Raw genomic sequence first — 16,540 nt, forward strand, 5'->3', positions numbered from 1 at the left:
AGATCCGCGTACGGAAGAAAAGGGAAAAACCACACCAACATGGACGTCGACAACCCCATCCCCCAGGACCAATCCGACGTCGAAGACACCAAGCAACGCACCCTCAACCTCTGCGAGAAATACGACCAGCAACTCAAGATCTACAAAAGCATGATCAAGGAGAAGGACGAGCAAGTCAGGCTGTTGAAGGATATCCAGGCAGCCAACGAAAGAAAAATCGCGCAGCTAGAGAAGCAGCTGGAAGAGAGTCTCGCTGAGCTACAGCAGCTGCAAGACCAGGTCACCGGGCCTGACGACAGGAGTGCAGAGCGGTAGACTTGGATGGTTCGGGAAGGGTGGATGGGAGTACAAATTTTCGGATTACCGGGCCAAAAGGCGGAGTTTGGATTGTCATATTTGCGACGGGTCGATTTCAGGTGGAGTAGGGACAGGCTTTGAGACTGGCGTCAAGGATGGTGCGAATACAAGGCGATTTAATTTTGAGTGGTTGAGATGGACGGCACTAAGAGATGGATTATTGATACCGATTATCGTCTTGCTGAAGCGTATAGCACCTCACTTGGAAGGGGAATACGTCACGGGATGCTCCCTTCCGGGCTGCATTCTTCTCCTCCGAAACAAAGTGCTGGCGGATAGTTCTGGCAGGTGAGGTTGAGTAGATTTCGCCAACAAGCCGCAGCCAATCAGACTCCCTACTAGTGCTCCGGGGGCGGCCATGTAACCAGGGAGATCTTGCACATCACATTGCCTGTTTAGGAATAAACACCCCCTCAAAACCGGGGTTTACAGGGAACATTTTCGCGTGTATCAGACCATCGGTACGTGAAGCCCCGGACTGACCCAGAATACTGGCAGACAAGTTGCGCTCCTCTGCTTGCCACAGGACATCTGCACTCCTGGAATTAAAAGAAAAGTGGCGAGGGGTGTTTCGAGAAGTGCTGCATGAGGGGGAGCCGAGATTTCAATTGATGTCTTGATCTGTTTGAACTAGAGTTGGGCCATCAGATGCGGTGGCCCCTCCATCTACCCTCTTGTCAGAGTAGGCTTCATCATCTTCTACTGCCACCCAGCATTTTTCCTAATCCGCCGGCTTTGGATACCTTCAGAACATCACGATACGTTAAGCTGACCCGTGTTCCCCGCTCATTCTTGCCGCCCGCATCCGTATATGGCTGGGGATTGCCAAGCAGCGACCAGTTGGCTACCGTCTCTGGTCCAAGATTGGTATCGACATCTACAGACGGGATGCCGTGGAGTGTGGTGGTGTAGGCGGATTGGGTAGTGATTAACAAGGAGCGAGGTTCGCAAATGATACGCCATTGGGTCGGACCTCCGCTCTTCTCCGCAGATGGCTCATCTGCTTTGTCCTTTCCTTCTCCTTCCGGCCAACCCGGTTTTGGTGTCACTTCTAGGACCACTGTACCGCCCAGGCTAACCGTGGCGACGACGGGCGCATACGCGTCTCCGTCTTCATGTGGCATGATACCCTCGCCTCTTCTGTATTCATTGACTAGGCAGTGATTGGGTGCGCCGTGTGGGGTGTCTCGGAATATGCCGAGCTTTTCGAAATGCTCGACGATGGGTGCAGGCGAGGTGGTCAGATAGGGCGGTAGAGGCGCGGCGAGCAGAGTGTTGTTGGCGGTCAGAGTGGAAGGGTGGGCTTGGAGGCGGCGATGTGCGAGGACAGTCCAGCGGTTGGGCGGGAGCTGTAGGTGTGTCAGTCGGAACAGCTTGAATGCATTGAAAGTCGTATACTTTGGTGAGAATCTGCTCTTCCTCATAAGGGGTGATGTAGTTTGGAATGTAGAACATGGAGTTCGGCAGAGCTGGGATGCGCGCAGCAGCCAGCGGGCCGGGCCCAACCCAGGCCGCCATGCTGAAGGCTGGCACTCTGGTTAGCGTATCGCTAGTATCGCAAATCGGTGCAGCAGCTTTGCCGGCGAGCGTGAGCCATGGGTGGATGCAAGCATAGTGCAAAAGGTGCGTGTTGTGTCAGAGGTGACGCAGTCGCACAAGCTCCATCGAGCTCCCCGCACCAACAAAGTCGGCGCTCCGGCTGCCCCGCCATCCAATTTTCCCCCCACCTCCACCTCACCACCGTCCACAAGCATCGCAATGGCGCCCAAGGGCAAAGGCAAAACCGGCGGCAAGGACTCCGGCGACAAGGCCGACAAAGGCTCCGGAAAGCTCAAGCCCGCCACCAGCATCAACGTCCGCCACATCCTCTGCGAAAAGCACTCCAAGAAGGAGGAGGCGCTCGCCAAGCTGCGCGATGGTGCCAAGTTCGACGAAGTCGCCCGCGAGTTCTCCGAAGACAAGGCGAGGCAAGGTGAGGGACCGACGTAACTCTCGTCTAGGACCAGGCTGCTGACAAGATTGTAACAGGCGGCTCCCTCGGCTGGAAGACGCGAGGAAGCCTCATGGCCGATTTCGAGAAGGTCGCTTACGAGCTCGAGCCCAGCACTACGGGCAATCCCAAGTACGGCGAGGTCAAGACCAGCGAGGGATACCACATCCTGATGGTCGAGGGTCGGAAGTAGACACCAGCTTGGGCGAGAGTGGACATTGAGGAAAATTGCAGGGAATGAGCCAGCGAGCGTGTTGGAGATACCCTTGGGTGCCGCACGAGATTCGGGGCCGCTGAGAGCACAAGGGATTCAAGCAGCCATGTTGGAACGCTTAACTGCACTTGGAAGTGGAGAATTGTCAATCGTACCCATTAGTTCCCACCCTTCGAACCAGAGTAGCGGGGAATACTACCGGCCAAAGAAGGGCCCTGGCAGCCGTGTCACACGGCATGGCCGCACGCCGCTTGACATGGACGGCGGCAAGATCAAGGGTCCAGCTCCACGCTCGGACGTCACACGGGGGCGAGAAGATAGCATTTGACGCGATAGGGCAGATGATGTCGCAGAATGCGGCTAAGGCATCCGTCTCCACACGATAAGCGGGCTAGGGCAGTGCAACCAGCTGACTCGTTCGCTATCAAGCAGAGGATTGCCGCCAGGGCTGGGCCGGACAAGACCGGGGGACGGCACCGAGGACGGCACCGGGGAGGCGGGCGCGGCGATGCGGCGACGCTGCAGCAGCAGGAACAGAGATGGAGGCACAGCATGGACGGCAGGTATAGGGGGATATGCAGGGTCTTCTTCCGGCGCAGAGGCACCCGGGCTGGACGCGGCTGGAGGCAGCCAGTCAGACTTCCAGAAGGCTTCTAGCGCAGCGAGAGGCGGCGGGATTTTTCTGCAGCGGGGCAGTGCTGGTGGAACTGGTGGAAGCGGTGCCGGCGCAACGGCGGCTGTTCAGCGCAATGGCGGCGATTATGAGGCGGGCGGCAATTCGTTGGGCTGGGCGAGTGAAACGGCCGTCTGGCCGTGTTTGCGAGTGACCTTGGAGGATGATCGCGTGCCGGGGCCGCTGCGCTGATAGGCCCGCACGTGGCCGTCGACGGCCAGCGCGCCTGCAATCGATTGCGCGATAAGACGCGCCCTCGACCTTGTCCAGCGCCTACATACAGCTCCGCTCTGCTCCTGCCTGCGCCGCCACCAAGCTCTCTGTTCTGCGCTGCTCCGCATGGTGCCAGGAACCGTCGGCCTTTGGATGCTGCCTGTTGCCGCCCCGTTGAGCTTCTCCCAGCCCTAAGGCTGACCTGGGTTCAGCCGACACCCCGCTCCGCTGATCCACGCCAGCCCCGAAGCCCGCGCCGGCAACCCGACCATCCATCGCGCTACCACGTCTTTTTCGCCCTCATGAGCCCGTAGCCCCCTCTTCTTCCTCCGCGCAGGCCCGCTCCCCGAATCTCTTCAGCATCCCACCCCATACCTTCGCTTTCCAGCTCATCAGCGGCTGGCTTCCGCCACCGTCCTGCCCGCCCTGCCCGCCCTACCCCGGCCATTCCGACCATCACAGCCCCAGCTCCCCTGCCCGACTCACAATGGCCCACCCCGACTCGATTGATGCCGTCGTTCGCACGACGGGCGCCCCCACCGCCGCCGCCCTCGTCCGCCCTCCGACCGACGCCATCACCATTGAGCGTCCCAAGCTCAAGGGCCGCCAGCGCCTGCTCTTTGGGCTGCAGCGCATAGGCTCGTCGCCTTCACTGGCCAAGATGGGCAGGACCTCGTCGGGATACCGAGGCGGCAAGGCCTCCATGTCATGCGTCTCGCTGTCGTCGGCTGGCTCGCCGTATAGCCATTCCTATGGCAGCTCGTGGTCCTCCGAGCTCTCCAACGGCTACTCTACCGCCCCCACCTCCGTCTCCAGCACTCCCGCCCCCGACGCACAGTATTTGGACAAAGCCCGCATCAGGCGTCTGGATGGCCAGAGCACCCCCGCCTCGGTCCCATTGCCCGCAGACCTCAAGTCAGGCTCTCGGCTGGGAACGCCGCTCCCCGGCGTCGATGAAGACTATTTCTCACGCCCGGTGCAGCAGCTCAAGAAGCCCCAGCGCCGTCCCAACTTCAGCTTCTGGGGCGACATGCCCCAGGAGCTTCGCACTGAAATCCTCAGCTACTTGAAGCCCAAGGAAATCGTCCGCTCCTCTTCTGTCTCTAAGCAATGGCACAAGATGTGCTTTGATGGCCAGCTATGGGCCCGTCTCGACGTATCGGAATTCTACCGGGATATCCCGGCCGATGCTCTGGTCAACATCATCACTTCCGCTGGCCCTTTTGTGCGAGACCTGAACCTTCGCGGCTGTGTCCAGCTGCGTGATCAATGGAACGTCAAGGGTCTTGCTGATGCTTGCCGGAATCTGGAAAACTTTTCGCTCGAGGGCTGCCGCATCGACCGGAGTTCGATCCATTGCTTCCTGCTGCAGAACAACCGCCTGGTCCACGTCAACCTCTCTGGACTGGCGGCCGCGACCAACTCGGCCATGAGAACCCTCGCAGAGCACTGTCCGAAGGTCGAACACCTTAACATATCGTGGTGCAACAACATCGACACTCGCGGCATCCGCAAGGTTGTAGAGGGTTGCCCAAACTTACGCGACCTCCGCGCTGGCGAAGTTCGTGGTTTCGACGACGTCGATTTCATGCACGAGCTGTTCAAGCGAAACACGTTGGAGCGGTTGATCCTCACCAACTGCGATAGCGTCAACGACGACTCCCTGAGCGCACTCGTTGAGGGCATCGACAGCGAAGTAGACCTTCTGACCGGCCGAGTAACCGTCCCGCCTCGGAAGCTGAAGCACCTGGATCTTACCAGATGCCGCGGACTTACAGACACGGGTATCGAAAAGCTCGCGTTCAATCTTCCCGACCTTGAAGGCCTCCAGCTCTCCAAATGTTCAAGCATCGGCGACAATGTGCTGCAAACTATTTTGCCAACCTTCCCTAAACTCACACACCTTGATCTCGAGGAACTCGACGAGCTCACAAACCCGACCCTGCAGGTCCTCGCTTCTTCGCCATGCCACGCCCATCTCGCTCACCTGAGCATCAGTTACTGTGAGCTTCTCGGCGATGCAGGCATGCTACCAGTACTCAAGTCATGCACCAAACTCCAGAGCTTGGACATGGACAACACGCGCGTGTCCGACCTCGTTCTTATCGAGGCTGCCGCAATGATCCGGACACGGAACAAGGCAGCGCGGCCGCTGACTGGCTCAGAGCGCCCGACTGTTGGTCTGCGCCTTGTCGCCTACGACTGCGCCAACGTGACGTGGACGGGCGTGCGCGAAGTGCTCAGCCGCAACGCCGAGATCACGACGCCCGCACGTGGCGCCACGTCTTCTGGGCCCACCTACCCGAGCGAGATCATCCAGATCAAATGCTTCTACAACTGGCAACCCACAGTGGAAGAGCATACGAAACGCGTTCTGCGGGGTGATTTCCAGGCGGCTGCGAGACTCGAACGCAAGTGGGCGGACTGGATGATGATGAACGAGGAGGCTGGGGCTAACGGCGCTGGTGGGAGGCGACGCAGAAGGAGAGCGCGTGAGGCACAGGCGCTACACGAGGACGAGGAAGGAGGTGGAGCGGGCATGGGAATCGGTAGGAGGAGAAGGGCCCGCAGCGGTCCGGGTGGTTGCACGGTGATGTAAACGTGCCGGGATGCGCAAGCATTGGCGCACACGTGTTGATGAACAAACCGGCCGGTACGCGACGCGAACTTTCATTCTATTGGTTAGCCATTTTCGTTGGGGCTCAGGATACGGTAACATTGGATACGGTGTTTGGGAGCGTTCTGGATGATGGCGCGTTGGTAAGAAGGCGTCACTCACTGGAAAACCTTTGTTGGTCTTCACTGTTGGTTTACTGCCTTTTTTTTTGTTTTGTTTTTGCTCTCTCCCTCACTGACTCCTTCGGTTCAACATCTTCTTCTCGCGTCCTTTATGACGGTCATAGCGACGGGGTTCTTCCTTTCTTTTGTTTGCATGCCGATAGCTGAGCTGGGCCCGCATTTTGATGGTTCACGACCACTCTTCATCTCTTTCTTCGCATGCCCGCCACCCGGAAAGTATTCACTTCGTCTTCTCCAACCGGTCGACGGACCTTTCCTCACGGCATTACCGTCGGGCTGCGCTTCGTCTTTTATCTCGTAGAACGAACAGCGAAGCGCTGGGACATATATGTTTACCTTGATTATATAGCTAGCAGGTCTACCACCACCACCATGATGCGTGTGTGACCCACACACATTTGATTCTTTCCCTTCAGTGGAATTTAAATAAACTGGTATACAGGACACGTTTCCTTTCCCACCATTGGTGACGTCAAGATTTGCACTCTGGTTATTTTAACTCTCCATTAACTCAGTGGGGTGACGAAAGAAATCGATTTACAGCCATGTTATTTGTGGGCAGTCGAAGCAAGTACGCCGACGTAGATGTAGGTTCAAACAGCCTCTCTTCACAAGTAGCTGAAGTAGATGTTCGGTATGGAATGCGATGGATAGAAAGAAGGAATACGTTGAGCTTAATTCCCTCACGACACCGGCGCACATGCAAGTTCAGGCACCACTTGATTCCGAATTGTATCGTCACACCCCATCCCACCCCAACCCCACCCCACCCCAGCGCTCGAACTTTTAGGGGTATCTTCCCGCCACCCAAGCCAGTATATCATATACACAAATGAAAAGCAAACAGAAGACCTTGACCCTCTCTCATCAACCCCTCCCAACATGTGCCGTGTACTCGGTGCTCCTCTCCTCCCTCTCGAACATGCTCACGCTCGTCACAGTCATTTCCATGGCCCCAAAATTGGCATCCACGCGGCTGTTGTGAGAGAAGCTGATTCGACCGGCGTGCGGCGGGCTCGGCGACCTGGCGATGCCTTGGTGCATGGCGGCAAGTCCGACGCCATCGGGAGTATAAGACAGTCTTCTCCCTACTCCTCCTCCTCCTCCTCCTCTACCACCATCGTAATCGACCCGCTCCTCCGAACTCACCGTCGCCTCTTTGGTGACCTTGATCCCGCCCAACGTCTCGCTGTCGCTCCTCCTCCTGCCGGCAGCGCTGCCCTTCACGCTCTTCAGCAACCGACTGGCGGCGGCGGCGCGCTCGACATCGTCGACCCGCTCTCGTTCATCCTCATACACATCTTCTTCCTCTTCCACTTCCACAACGTTAGTGGTAGTGATGGTGGTGGTAGTAGACGTCTTGACAACGGCATCCGTCACCGAGCTCGAAGCCGACGCCGCCTCACCACCACCACCACCACCACCACCACCAACCTCGACAACAGTCGCAAACATCCTCTCCTTACTATCCCACCCATCGCCCATCACACCTCCTCCTCCCCCCTCAACATCGTTGTCATGGTACGTCGTCGGCAGCGCGTTGACGCTGCGCAGCTTGCCCCGCCTCGCCGGCTTCGACAGGCTGCTCCTCAGCGGGACCGAGTGGTCCGTGTTGCGATGCGACGAGGCGGCGCCGTAGCGCGACAGGCCGGACGACGAGTACGAGTACACCTTCTCGACGCCGCGGCGGAAGAGCGGGTAGATCATGGGGACGTTGCCGATGACGACGGCGACGAAGGTCTCGCGGCAGGCCCAGCTGCCCGCGGCTTGGGCGCCGTTGATGGGGTCCTGGTTGGTACTGTGTTGGTAGGGTGGTTTTTTTTTGGGTGGGGGGAGAGGGGAGGGGGTCGAAAGGAAGGAGAAGAGTGAAAAAAAGTTACTGACCTTGATGATTAACGCGCACCGCAGGATGCCGGCCATCATGACGAAGATGCCGCCGCCAAAGACCATGATCAGCGATAGCTTCCGTTTGATCTCCAGGTTCGCTTTCCAGAGCATGGGCATCGGGATGGACATTAGGTATGCGTCCGTTACGACGTTGAGAATGACAGTAACGTAGAGGTCGATTTTCGAGACGGCGGGCTGGCAGTGATCTGGAAAGAGTACGAAAAGGAGACGGTTTCAGTAAAAGATGCAAGGTATTGCGTTCGATCAAGGCTTGCGGCGTGAAGTAACGTACTGCCAGGATCAGGATAAATCTGCCAATTGGCGCTGAACGGCCGGCAGCCCAGTAAGACGGACATCTCGGTCGCAAGGTAGGTGACGGCTATAAGGACGTAGCCGATCTTCACGCGTACCTCCAGGTGGTGGATGCCCAATCTGTGTGCGTGAGGCTGCCAGTCAGCAATGAAATTACCAGAGATGATGGTAGGGACCATGACTTACGTCAACCGCGAGTAGAAATGGCACATGCACAGCTTCAGTACCCATAGCAACAGCGTGTACAGGCTCCAGCCGACCAGCTGCGTCTTGGAGCCGCCGACGCGCAGGTGATACTCGTGCGAGTTTGGATCCAATGTTCGGCGTTGCTCATCCGTCATGCCGTTGTTCGCCATGCCAAACCACCAGGCGCCAACGGTGTAGGCCGTTGCGGTTTCGAGGGAATATACGACCTGGATATAGACCCAGAGCTTAGCCCAATGACTTTCATAAAAGCAATAGAGCGGAAGAGGGGATTGCCGTCCATGGGGAATAGGGGGAAGAAACTTACAGCGGCACCGCACATGAGGTAGTCATCGAACTGAAGGTTCCTCACGCCCACCGATGTGGTGCGCGCAATGACTCTCAGCGCAATGACTACGATCCCAACACCAAGCAGCGAGAAAGCCTCGGTTGTGAAAGAGCTTGCCATCGTCGTCTCCTTGCGGCTATCTGCTGTTGTCTGTCGTACACTGCTGTCAAGGATGAGCCAATTCCGCGGCAGAGCGGTGCGAGATTCTGCAACGGTGACGAGATGACATCAAATGGGAGACAAAAGGAAGAATTCTTTTTGTTTTTGCAACACGCCGGACAGAAGGGACCAGCCATTATAGCTACATCCGAAAGGTCTGTGATGCACAGGGCTGTCGCCACCTCTACCGGGCCCTTCCGTTGTCTATCCCCAGGACCGAGCACCACTTGTTCTCGCCGCTGTCTTGAGACCGAGGGTGATTAGGGTTCGAAATGCCCCCGCGAAGGCGGCGCTACTCGATTGAAGGGCCCTTCCACGTGGCGAGGCTCTGTACAGAGTGGTAAGGATTTGCGGCTTCGCACTAAGCAACACATGGCGGCTTCAGCTTATTGCGGACATGACTCCCCTTGCACTCTAGACCAACCGACCGCGGACTTGGTGGAAAAGGGGTGACAGATAACGGCCGCCACTGTAAACAAGCGAGGTGGAGACAGGGGAGGAGCATTCCAGAGTCGATAGTTCTCCACTGCTCTTAAGAAAAAGCAATGGTGAAGAAGAGAGCCCCGAGTATTGATCTGCAAAGAGGCTCAAGTGCATGAAAGCCGAGACTGTCAGCGGGCGATCGGCAGAACGCCCCCGACCATTCTTCACGGCAAGTACCTTTCGGGATTGCAGGAGGTTCTGAGGCTTGCTGCGGCGTTTCCTGGAGTTGGAGCAGCTTTCTGGTCCGTGGAGATGGCGGCTCGGGAATCGTGGAAGGCGGGGCGTAGATCCGATTAAGGCGCCGTGGTGGCGGGCTCCCAGGCCCTCGCTTACACATAGACGCGTACTATGGCACTCCTTCGCGCCGTATAGCTCGACCGCGTTATGGCCGATCGTGGAGATGGATCAAATGCAGAGATAGGCGTTCGTGGGTGGACAAAGACGTGTGCAGAGCTGTCCGATAGCCATCGGGCGTCGGATGCGCTGCAAGGGCTATTCGGTTTGCTCGACAAAGAACATGCTCTAGCCAAGAAGATGGAGGCAATGGACGGGGAAGCGTGCCGCTGGACCGCGAGACCCTGGATTCGCGGTGCCGCAACGGCTAATCTTGTCCCAATCAGGAAATTGGCCCCCAAGCTGACGGCTGCATCCGGCTGGAACACGGGCCCTAAACCTGGGTGGTGCCGTGATGCCGCTGACATCCCACCCTTTTCTCTCTTCTCTTCGCTTCTCTTCTCTTCAGGAAAGAAATAAAGCTCCGTGTCCTGTCAATTGCCCTCTGCACCGATCCTCGGAGAAGCAAGAAAAAACCATGGAAGAGCACGATCTGATCGTCATTGGAGCTGGTAAGTCCCGCCGCTGTTTAGCGCCCCACTGGACCCTTCTCGGCCCAGCAGGGATGCATCGACAACTTCTCGATCTCAGCGCAAAGCTTGTTCCGTCGAGATCGCGACATGAATCGTTCTCATGCTCAGCAAGCTGCGTACCTCTGTTCGCTGACATTCCCCTCCAGGCTGGTACGGTCTGGCCGCGGCCAAGACGTACATCGAGCTGCACCCGGATGAGAACGTTCTCCTCGTGGATAGCGCGTCCAGCGTTGGGGGCGTCTGGTGCCACGAGCGGCTGTACCCGGGGCTGAAGTCCAACAATATGCTCGGCACCTTCGAGTACAGCGACTTCCCCATGGACACGGCCACCTTCGGCGTCAAGCCAGGCGAGCACATCCCGGGTACAGTCCTTCACAGATACCTGGTCGCCTACGCCGAGCACTTTGACGTCTATAAGCGCATCCGCTTCAACACACGAGTCGAATCTGCCCAAGAGGGCAGCAGCAGCAGCAGCAGCGATTCGGGTGACGACTGGGTCCTGAACGTGGTAGACGTTTCCACGGGCGAGAAGGCGGCGTTGAAGACAAGGAAGCTGGTTGTCGCTACGGGCATGACTTCTGAGCCGAACATCCCGACATTCGTTGGCCAGGAGGACTTCAAAAGCCTAGTCTTCCACGCGAGGGACTTCGCAGACCAGGCTGACACGCTGAAGACTGCTCGCAGCGTGGCCGTGTTGGGAGGTGCCAAGTCTGCATGGGATGCAGCCTATGCATACGCTGCGGCTGGCGTTTCCGTGGACATGATCATCCGCAGCAGCGGCCGCGGGCCCGTCTGGATGGCGCCTCCGTACGTGACGCCGCTGAAGAAGTGGCTCGAGAAGCTCGTCCACACTCGTTTCCTGACCTGGTTCAGCCCTTGCGTCTGGGGTGACGAGGATGGCTACGGCGGCGTCAGAGGCTTCCTGCACGGCACCTGGTTTGGCCGCAAGATTGTCGACACCTTCTGGGGCATTCTCGGAAACGATGTCATCACGCTCGTCGGCTTTGACAAACACGCTGAGGTCAGGAAGCTGAAGCCATGGCACGATGCTTTCTGGATCGGCAGCGGCCTCAGCATCCTGAACTTTCCGACTGACTTCTTCGAATTCGTCCGCGACGGCACAATCCGCGTGCATCTGGCAGATGTGACGCGCTTGTCTCACCAGACAATCCATCTGTCCAATGGGGAGGAACTCAAGGCTGACGCTCTCCTTTGTGCAACGGGCTGGAAGCCCCGACCGCCGATCAACTTCCTGCTTCCCGGATCTGCTGCCGAGCTTGGTCTGCCGCATTACTCCCCGGGCCCGGACGATATGGCCCAGAAAGCGGATGCCGCCATCCTACAGAGGTTCCCGCGTCTGAAGGACCAGCCAAACATCAGCAAATCTGAGCGGAGCGAAAGAGAGGGCGAGAAGCCGAACCAGCCGTTCCGCCTGTATCGCTTCATCGCTCCACTCTCGACGCTCCAAAAAAGGAACACCGCCTTTGCTGGCATGGTCATGACCATCTCCACTTCAGTCACCTCGCAGGCGCATGCTCTGTGGATCTCGGCGTACTTTGATGGGAAGCTGGATCGCCAGCCCTCGGAGAAGAAGGCAAGCTGGGAAACCATGCTGCACTCCCAATTTGGCAAGTGGAGGTACCCTCTGGGCTACGGCGCAAGGTTACCCGACTTCGTCTTCGATACTGTACCGTACATAGACATGCTCTTGCGTGACGTCGGTCTGGACGGTCACAGGAAGAGGAGCAGATTTGCGGAAATCACCGAGCCTTACGGCCCCGAGGATTACAAGAACCTGCCGGGCGAGTGGGCGCAGAAGCATGGTGTTTCAGTATGAGGACTCGCGCGTGATGGTTAAAAGCACATGATGTTTAAAGTCGCGGTAAAAGAGAAAAAAAAGAGAAAAAAAGAAACCGGGGACCGAAGTGCCACAGTCAACTTGTAACAATAGCAACCAAAGAAACAGTAATTCAAGCTTCAGGGTATCCTTAGGAAAAGTCACTTTTAGGCCACCTCCGATCGCATTGTCTCGGTGCAAAGCCAAATAAGGTCGTCTCTTGAAAACACGGCAGCGGCATCGCGATGCTCGTGTCAAATATGACATGGCGTGCCGCATGTCGACAATGGAATGCAGTCACACCTCGTGCAGAACCTGTCCACATCTTCCCTGTGATCGCTCAGGACTTTCAATGACATGGTCTTGATCTTCCACTCTCGGCCGGCCTTGACGAACTCAAACTCATAGGGCCCGCAGTAGTCGCAATCGGCGGTGGTGTCTTCGTCCTGGTCATCTTCCACGGGCACGGGGCTCAGCGGGGTTTCGGGCGCGTTTGGGGACATCTTTGGCCGTCGATACCACAGATTGGCAGTGCCCGTGGCGCGTTGGTCGGGTCGGCGGGGATCGAGGTCCAGATGGACGTCGGAGAAGAAGGTAGAGTCGTACCAGAAATGGGACATGCCAGCGACGCCGCAGAAGATTTCTCTGCGGCCACGCAGCTGGCCGAAGTACTCGAAAGTCAGGACGGCATCCTCGGCGAAAATCTCGCTCCAGGTGCGCCACTGGTGGGCGCTGGCGTAGGTGCAATAACCGCGCAGCAGAGCGGCCAGATGGGCTTTGGCCGTGCGCTCAGCCGCGGCGGTTTCGTCGGCGTCGGCGTCGGCGTCGGCGTCGGCGTCGGGGTATTCCTTCACAGTTGCCGGGGTCTGGCTGGGGCTGGGCGGGTGGTAGTCGGTGGGTGGATGCGGGCGTTTTCTGTTTCGCGATTCGGGCTGGTGGTGTTGGTGTTGGTGTTGATGCTGGTCGATGGAAGCCGACGGAGACGGCAGGGCAGAGCGCGAGTCGGCGGCGGCAGGCGGCACCATGGCTGGTTACTGGCCGGTTACTATGCGCCCGAAGCGGAATGGTTTGCGGCGGGCGGAAGCGGCGGGCGGAGGCAGCAGCGATTGGACGGGACTCGGCGGGGTCAGCGGCAGGTACAACTGCAGCGGCAGGTAAGACTGAAGCCGGGGGGTGAGTACAGATCGAAGGCAGCTGCAGAATAGTCGTCGCTCGGGCGCACGCTCATAAATGGAGAATCCAGGGTCATGCGGCCAGCATCCTTCGCAGTTGTGCCTGACACACGGCAACGGCGGGGGCAGGCAGAGAGCCGGGCATGAAGACGACGCGGGGAAAGCGAGAAAGCGAGGGCAGAAGTGGTGCGGAGTGGAGAGAGGACATGCGAGTTCGTTCGGATGCCCGTCGTTCCCGACTCCCGTTCCCGCCCTGGTTAGCGGCCCGACTCTCTCGCTCTCTCACTCTCTCACTCTCCCCCGTCTCGCTCTCGTCATGCTGTAAACCATGCCGCATTCATCTCTCGCCCTGACTGCCCTCTCGCCCTGCGCGGGCAGGCAGCAGCAACACAATCCGCCCGCTCCTTCGACCGCCCCGAAGCTGCCATGGCAAGGGAGCATTTAAACCCAGCAGCCGCTGGCATTGTGCCTGTGGCCAGCACCGCGCCTCACAATGTCAGCTCCTCCCGCCACTGCAGAATCCGTTGCCGCGCGCGCTGCCTCGGTTCAAGGCGCCATTGCCCGCGTTAGCTCCGCTGCCGAGTCGTATGCCGACATTTCTCGCTCCGCCATTGGCAGCCCATCTTCCGCCGCGGAGACTACTGCTGCCCAGCATGCTCTTGCCCTGGAGGCCAAGAAGCTGCTGCTCCAAGTCCAAGGCCCAATCGGCGGCATCATGGACCTAGTCCAAACCGTATGTGGCCTGGTGCGTTTCTTCGTGCCGCCAAGTGTGTACTGACCATGCCTCACAGGGCTGCCAAACCGCTGCCATCAGGGCCCTGCTGGAGATTGGCGTCTTCAATGCACTCCCCAAAGATGGCACGCCCATGACGGCGGATGATTTGATGCAGAGATTGGAAGTCCCCGTCGACCGGGCGCTGCTTGGTGAGCCAGTCGGCGCGCCAACTCCAGGAATCATCCCACAACTAACAGCAATCACTTACCAAAAGTCCGTCTTCTGCGCAATGTCACCACTACCGGGCCCCTGGCCGAAGTCGACGAGGAGACATATGCCCAGACGCCTTCCTCTACCTTGCTCACCAACCCGGATCTCATTGCCACCTTCAGGCACATCATGGACGAGGCCTGGCCGTCTCTCGCCTTCATGACCCAGTACTTCAGCGCCAACCACTGGCAGCAACCCACCGACCCGACTAACACTCCATACACCTTCGCCCACCGCACCGGCGGCAAGGAGATGTGGTCCCACCTCGCCCAGTTCCCCGATCGCCAGAGCAACTCGAACCGCGCAATGAAAGCCCAGTCATTCGACGCCGTCTGGTCCGTCGGCCTGTACCCGTTCGCCCAGAAATTGGCGGAACTATCGTCGCCGGCCGACGACGACCACACGCCACTCGTCGTGGACGTAGGCGGCGGCGCCGGCCATACGTCGAAAACGATCCGAGAGCTGTGCGCCGGCGTCAAAGGCCGCGTTGTGCTGCAGGACCTTGCCGAGGTGGTCAAGGACGCGCCGAGCGTCGAGGGCGTCGTGACCATGGCGCATGACTTCTTCGCACCGCAACCCGTCAAAGGTAAATCGCCTTTTCACTGATTGCTAAACCCTCGCTGCGCCCCCTTTAATTTCAACGCCCTGCCATGTGGCAACTGACGCAACTGAAACAGGCGCGCGCATTTACTACCTCCGCCGCATCCTGCACGACTGGGCTGACCCGTCTTCGGTCACTATCCTGCGCCACCTCGCCGCCGCCATGACCGACTCGTCGCGTGTCGTCATCGCCGAGCAGATCCTGCCCACCAAGAACGTGCCCGCCGAGAGCGCCATGATCGACATGATCATGATGACCATGACTGGCGGCGAACGCACCGAGAAGCAGTGGCAGGAGCTGCTGGCCCAGGCTGGCCTGCGCGTGGAGCGCTTTTACAGGACTCCCGGTACGCTGTTTGGGGCGATCGAGGCGAGGTTGGCGGCGTGAAAGAGCAGGAGACGAGCCCTTTCTTTTTTTTTTTTCCTTCTAAATGTGCCTGATGGCGATGCTGTAAGTATGTAGGACACACACGACTGTTGTTGGAGAGGTGTGGAGTATATCGCTGCTCAACAATACTGATGCCGTCTCCGCTCCTTTTTTTTTTTCCACATGATGACCGCCATCGGGACACTTTGTCACTGCACAGATATCACGTGAAGCAAAGGGCATGTTTTGTTACAAAGGTTACAATGCATTCATTGATTCTATGTAAGGGCTTGTCTTGGTTTCCCAACTCCTCGCGGGAGTGGTACTCACACCGGACACCACGTGAAGGTGCAAGCCCGCGTCCGGCTCCCTCCACGTACACCCTTAAATGGCACCCATATATGGCAGTAAATTATAAGAGAAGATTAAAGAAAGATGATAAGAGTAGATAGTAAGAGTAGATAATAGGGTAGATAATAGGGTAGATAACGAGGGTAAAGCAAATAACAAGGAGTAGATAACAGGGATAGATGGTAAAGGTAGATGGTAAAGGTAAATGGCGAAGGTAGATGGTAAATATAGATAGTAAAGGTAGATGATAGGGTAGATGACGAGGGTAAAGCAGATAACGAAAGCAGATAACGAAAGTAGATGACGAGGGTATATGACGAAAGTAGATGACGAAAGTAAATGACGAGGGTAGATGACGAAAGTAGATGACGAGGGTAGATGACGAGGGTAAAGCAGATGATAACAGTAGATAACAAGGATAGATGGCGAAGGTAAATGGCGAAGGTAGATGGTGAAGGTAGATTGCGAGAGTAGATGGTGAAGGTAGATGGTGAGAGTAGATGGTGAAGGTAGATGGCGAGAGTAGATGGTGAAGGTAGATGGCGAGAGTAGATGGTGAAGGTAGATGGTGAAGGTAGATGGTGAAGGTAGATGGTGAAGGTAGATGGTGAAGGAGAGAACTGAAGAAAAAAAAGGGTAGGTGAGGAAGAGACTGCAATTTATATTTCGAAATAGGTGGCTTGCCGGTCTAACCCTGGATTTGCGAAGAAATTTTCTCCATGTAACCGCTGTTAAGTCGTTGA

General features: G+C 57.6%; 8 protein-coding genes across 8 annotated transcripts; 5 read left to right on the top strand and 3 right to left on the bottom strand.

The window, feature by feature from the left end:
* Window positions 1-39: 39 nt before the first annotated feature.
* BKCO1_12000153 (uncharacterized protein) lies at window positions 40-315 on the top strand (the record flags this gene model as incomplete). Its single annotated transcript, XM_020270648.1, has 1 exon — window positions 40-315. One exon carries the CDS (start codon window positions 40-42, stop codon window positions 313-315), a length of 276 nt encoding a protein of 91 aa, XP_020132638.1.
* A 734-nt stretch (window positions 316-1,049) lies between these two features.
* On the bottom strand, window positions 1,050-1,875 carry BKCO1_12000154 (alkbh6 protein; the record flags this gene model as incomplete). The annotated part of the gene is made up of 2 exons (XM_020270649.1): window positions 1,050-1,706; window positions 1,756-1,875. 2 exons carry the CDS (start codon window positions 1,873-1,875, stop codon window positions 1,050-1,052), a joined length of 777 nt encoding a protein of 258 aa, XP_020132551.1.
* A 240-nt stretch (window positions 1,876-2,115) lies between these two features.
* On the top strand, window positions 2,116-2,540 carry BKCO1_12000155 (peptidyl-prolyl cis-trans isomerase pin4; the record flags this gene model as incomplete). The annotated part of the gene is made up of 2 exons (XM_020270650.1): window positions 2,116-2,329; window positions 2,386-2,540. The coding sequence occupies 2 exons, from the start codon at window positions 2,116-2,118 to the stop codon at window positions 2,538-2,540; spliced, it is 369 nt and encodes a 122-aa protein (XP_020132550.1).
* A 1,394-nt stretch (window positions 2,541-3,934) lies between these two features.
* BKCO1_12000156 (rni-like protein) lies at window positions 3,935-6,046 on the top strand (the record flags this gene model as incomplete). The annotated part of the gene is made up of 1 exon (XM_020270651.1): window positions 3,935-6,046. The coding sequence occupies one exon, from the start codon at window positions 3,935-3,937 to the stop codon at window positions 6,044-6,046; it is 2,112 nt and encodes a 703-aa protein (XP_020132637.1).
* Window positions 6,047-7,113: 1,067 nt separating this feature from the next.
* On the bottom strand, window positions 7,114-9,097 carry BKCO1_12000157 (short-chain dehydrogenase reductase sdr; the record flags this gene model as incomplete). The annotated part of the gene is made up of 5 exons (XM_020270652.1): window positions 7,114-8,034; window positions 8,131-8,339; window positions 8,426-8,565; window positions 8,632-8,858; window positions 8,957-9,097. 5 exons carry the CDS (start codon window positions 9,095-9,097, stop codon window positions 7,114-7,116), a joined length of 1,638 nt encoding a protein of 545 aa, XP_020132636.1.
* Window positions 9,098-10,430: 1,333 nt separating this feature from the next.
* BKCO1_12000158 (flavin-binding monooxygenase-like protein) lies at window positions 10,431-12,322 on the top strand (the record flags this gene model as incomplete). Its single annotated transcript, XM_020270653.1, has 2 exons — window positions 10,431-10,464; window positions 10,632-12,322. 2 exons carry the CDS (start codon window positions 10,431-10,433, stop codon window positions 12,320-12,322), a joined length of 1,725 nt encoding a protein of 574 aa, XP_020132553.1.
* A 254-nt stretch (window positions 12,323-12,576) lies between these two features.
* On the bottom strand, window positions 12,577-13,347 carry BKCO1_12000159 (uncharacterized protein; the record flags this gene model as incomplete). Its single annotated transcript, XM_020270654.1, has 1 exon — window positions 12,577-13,347. One exon carries the CDS (start codon window positions 13,345-13,347, stop codon window positions 12,577-12,579), a length of 771 nt encoding a protein of 256 aa, XP_020132552.1.
* A 640-nt stretch (window positions 13,348-13,987) lies between these two features.
* On the top strand, window positions 13,988-15,467 carry BKCO1_12000160 (o-methyltransferase protein; the record flags this gene model as incomplete). The annotated part of the gene is made up of 4 exons (XM_020270656.1): window positions 13,988-14,227; window positions 14,286-14,418; window positions 14,484-15,065; window positions 15,157-15,467. 4 exons carry the CDS (start codon window positions 13,988-13,990, stop codon window positions 15,465-15,467), a joined length of 1,266 nt encoding a protein of 421 aa, XP_020132524.1.
* Between the last annotated feature and the right edge of the window lie 1,073 nt (window positions 15,468-16,540).

Source organism: Diplodia corticola, assembly GCF_001883845.1.
Source record: "Diplodia corticola strain CBS 112549 chromosome Unknown scaffold12, whole genome shotgun sequence".
Lineage (NCBI taxonomy): Eukaryota > Fungi > Ascomycota > Dothideomycetes > Botryosphaeriales > Botryosphaeriaceae > Diplodia > Diplodia corticola.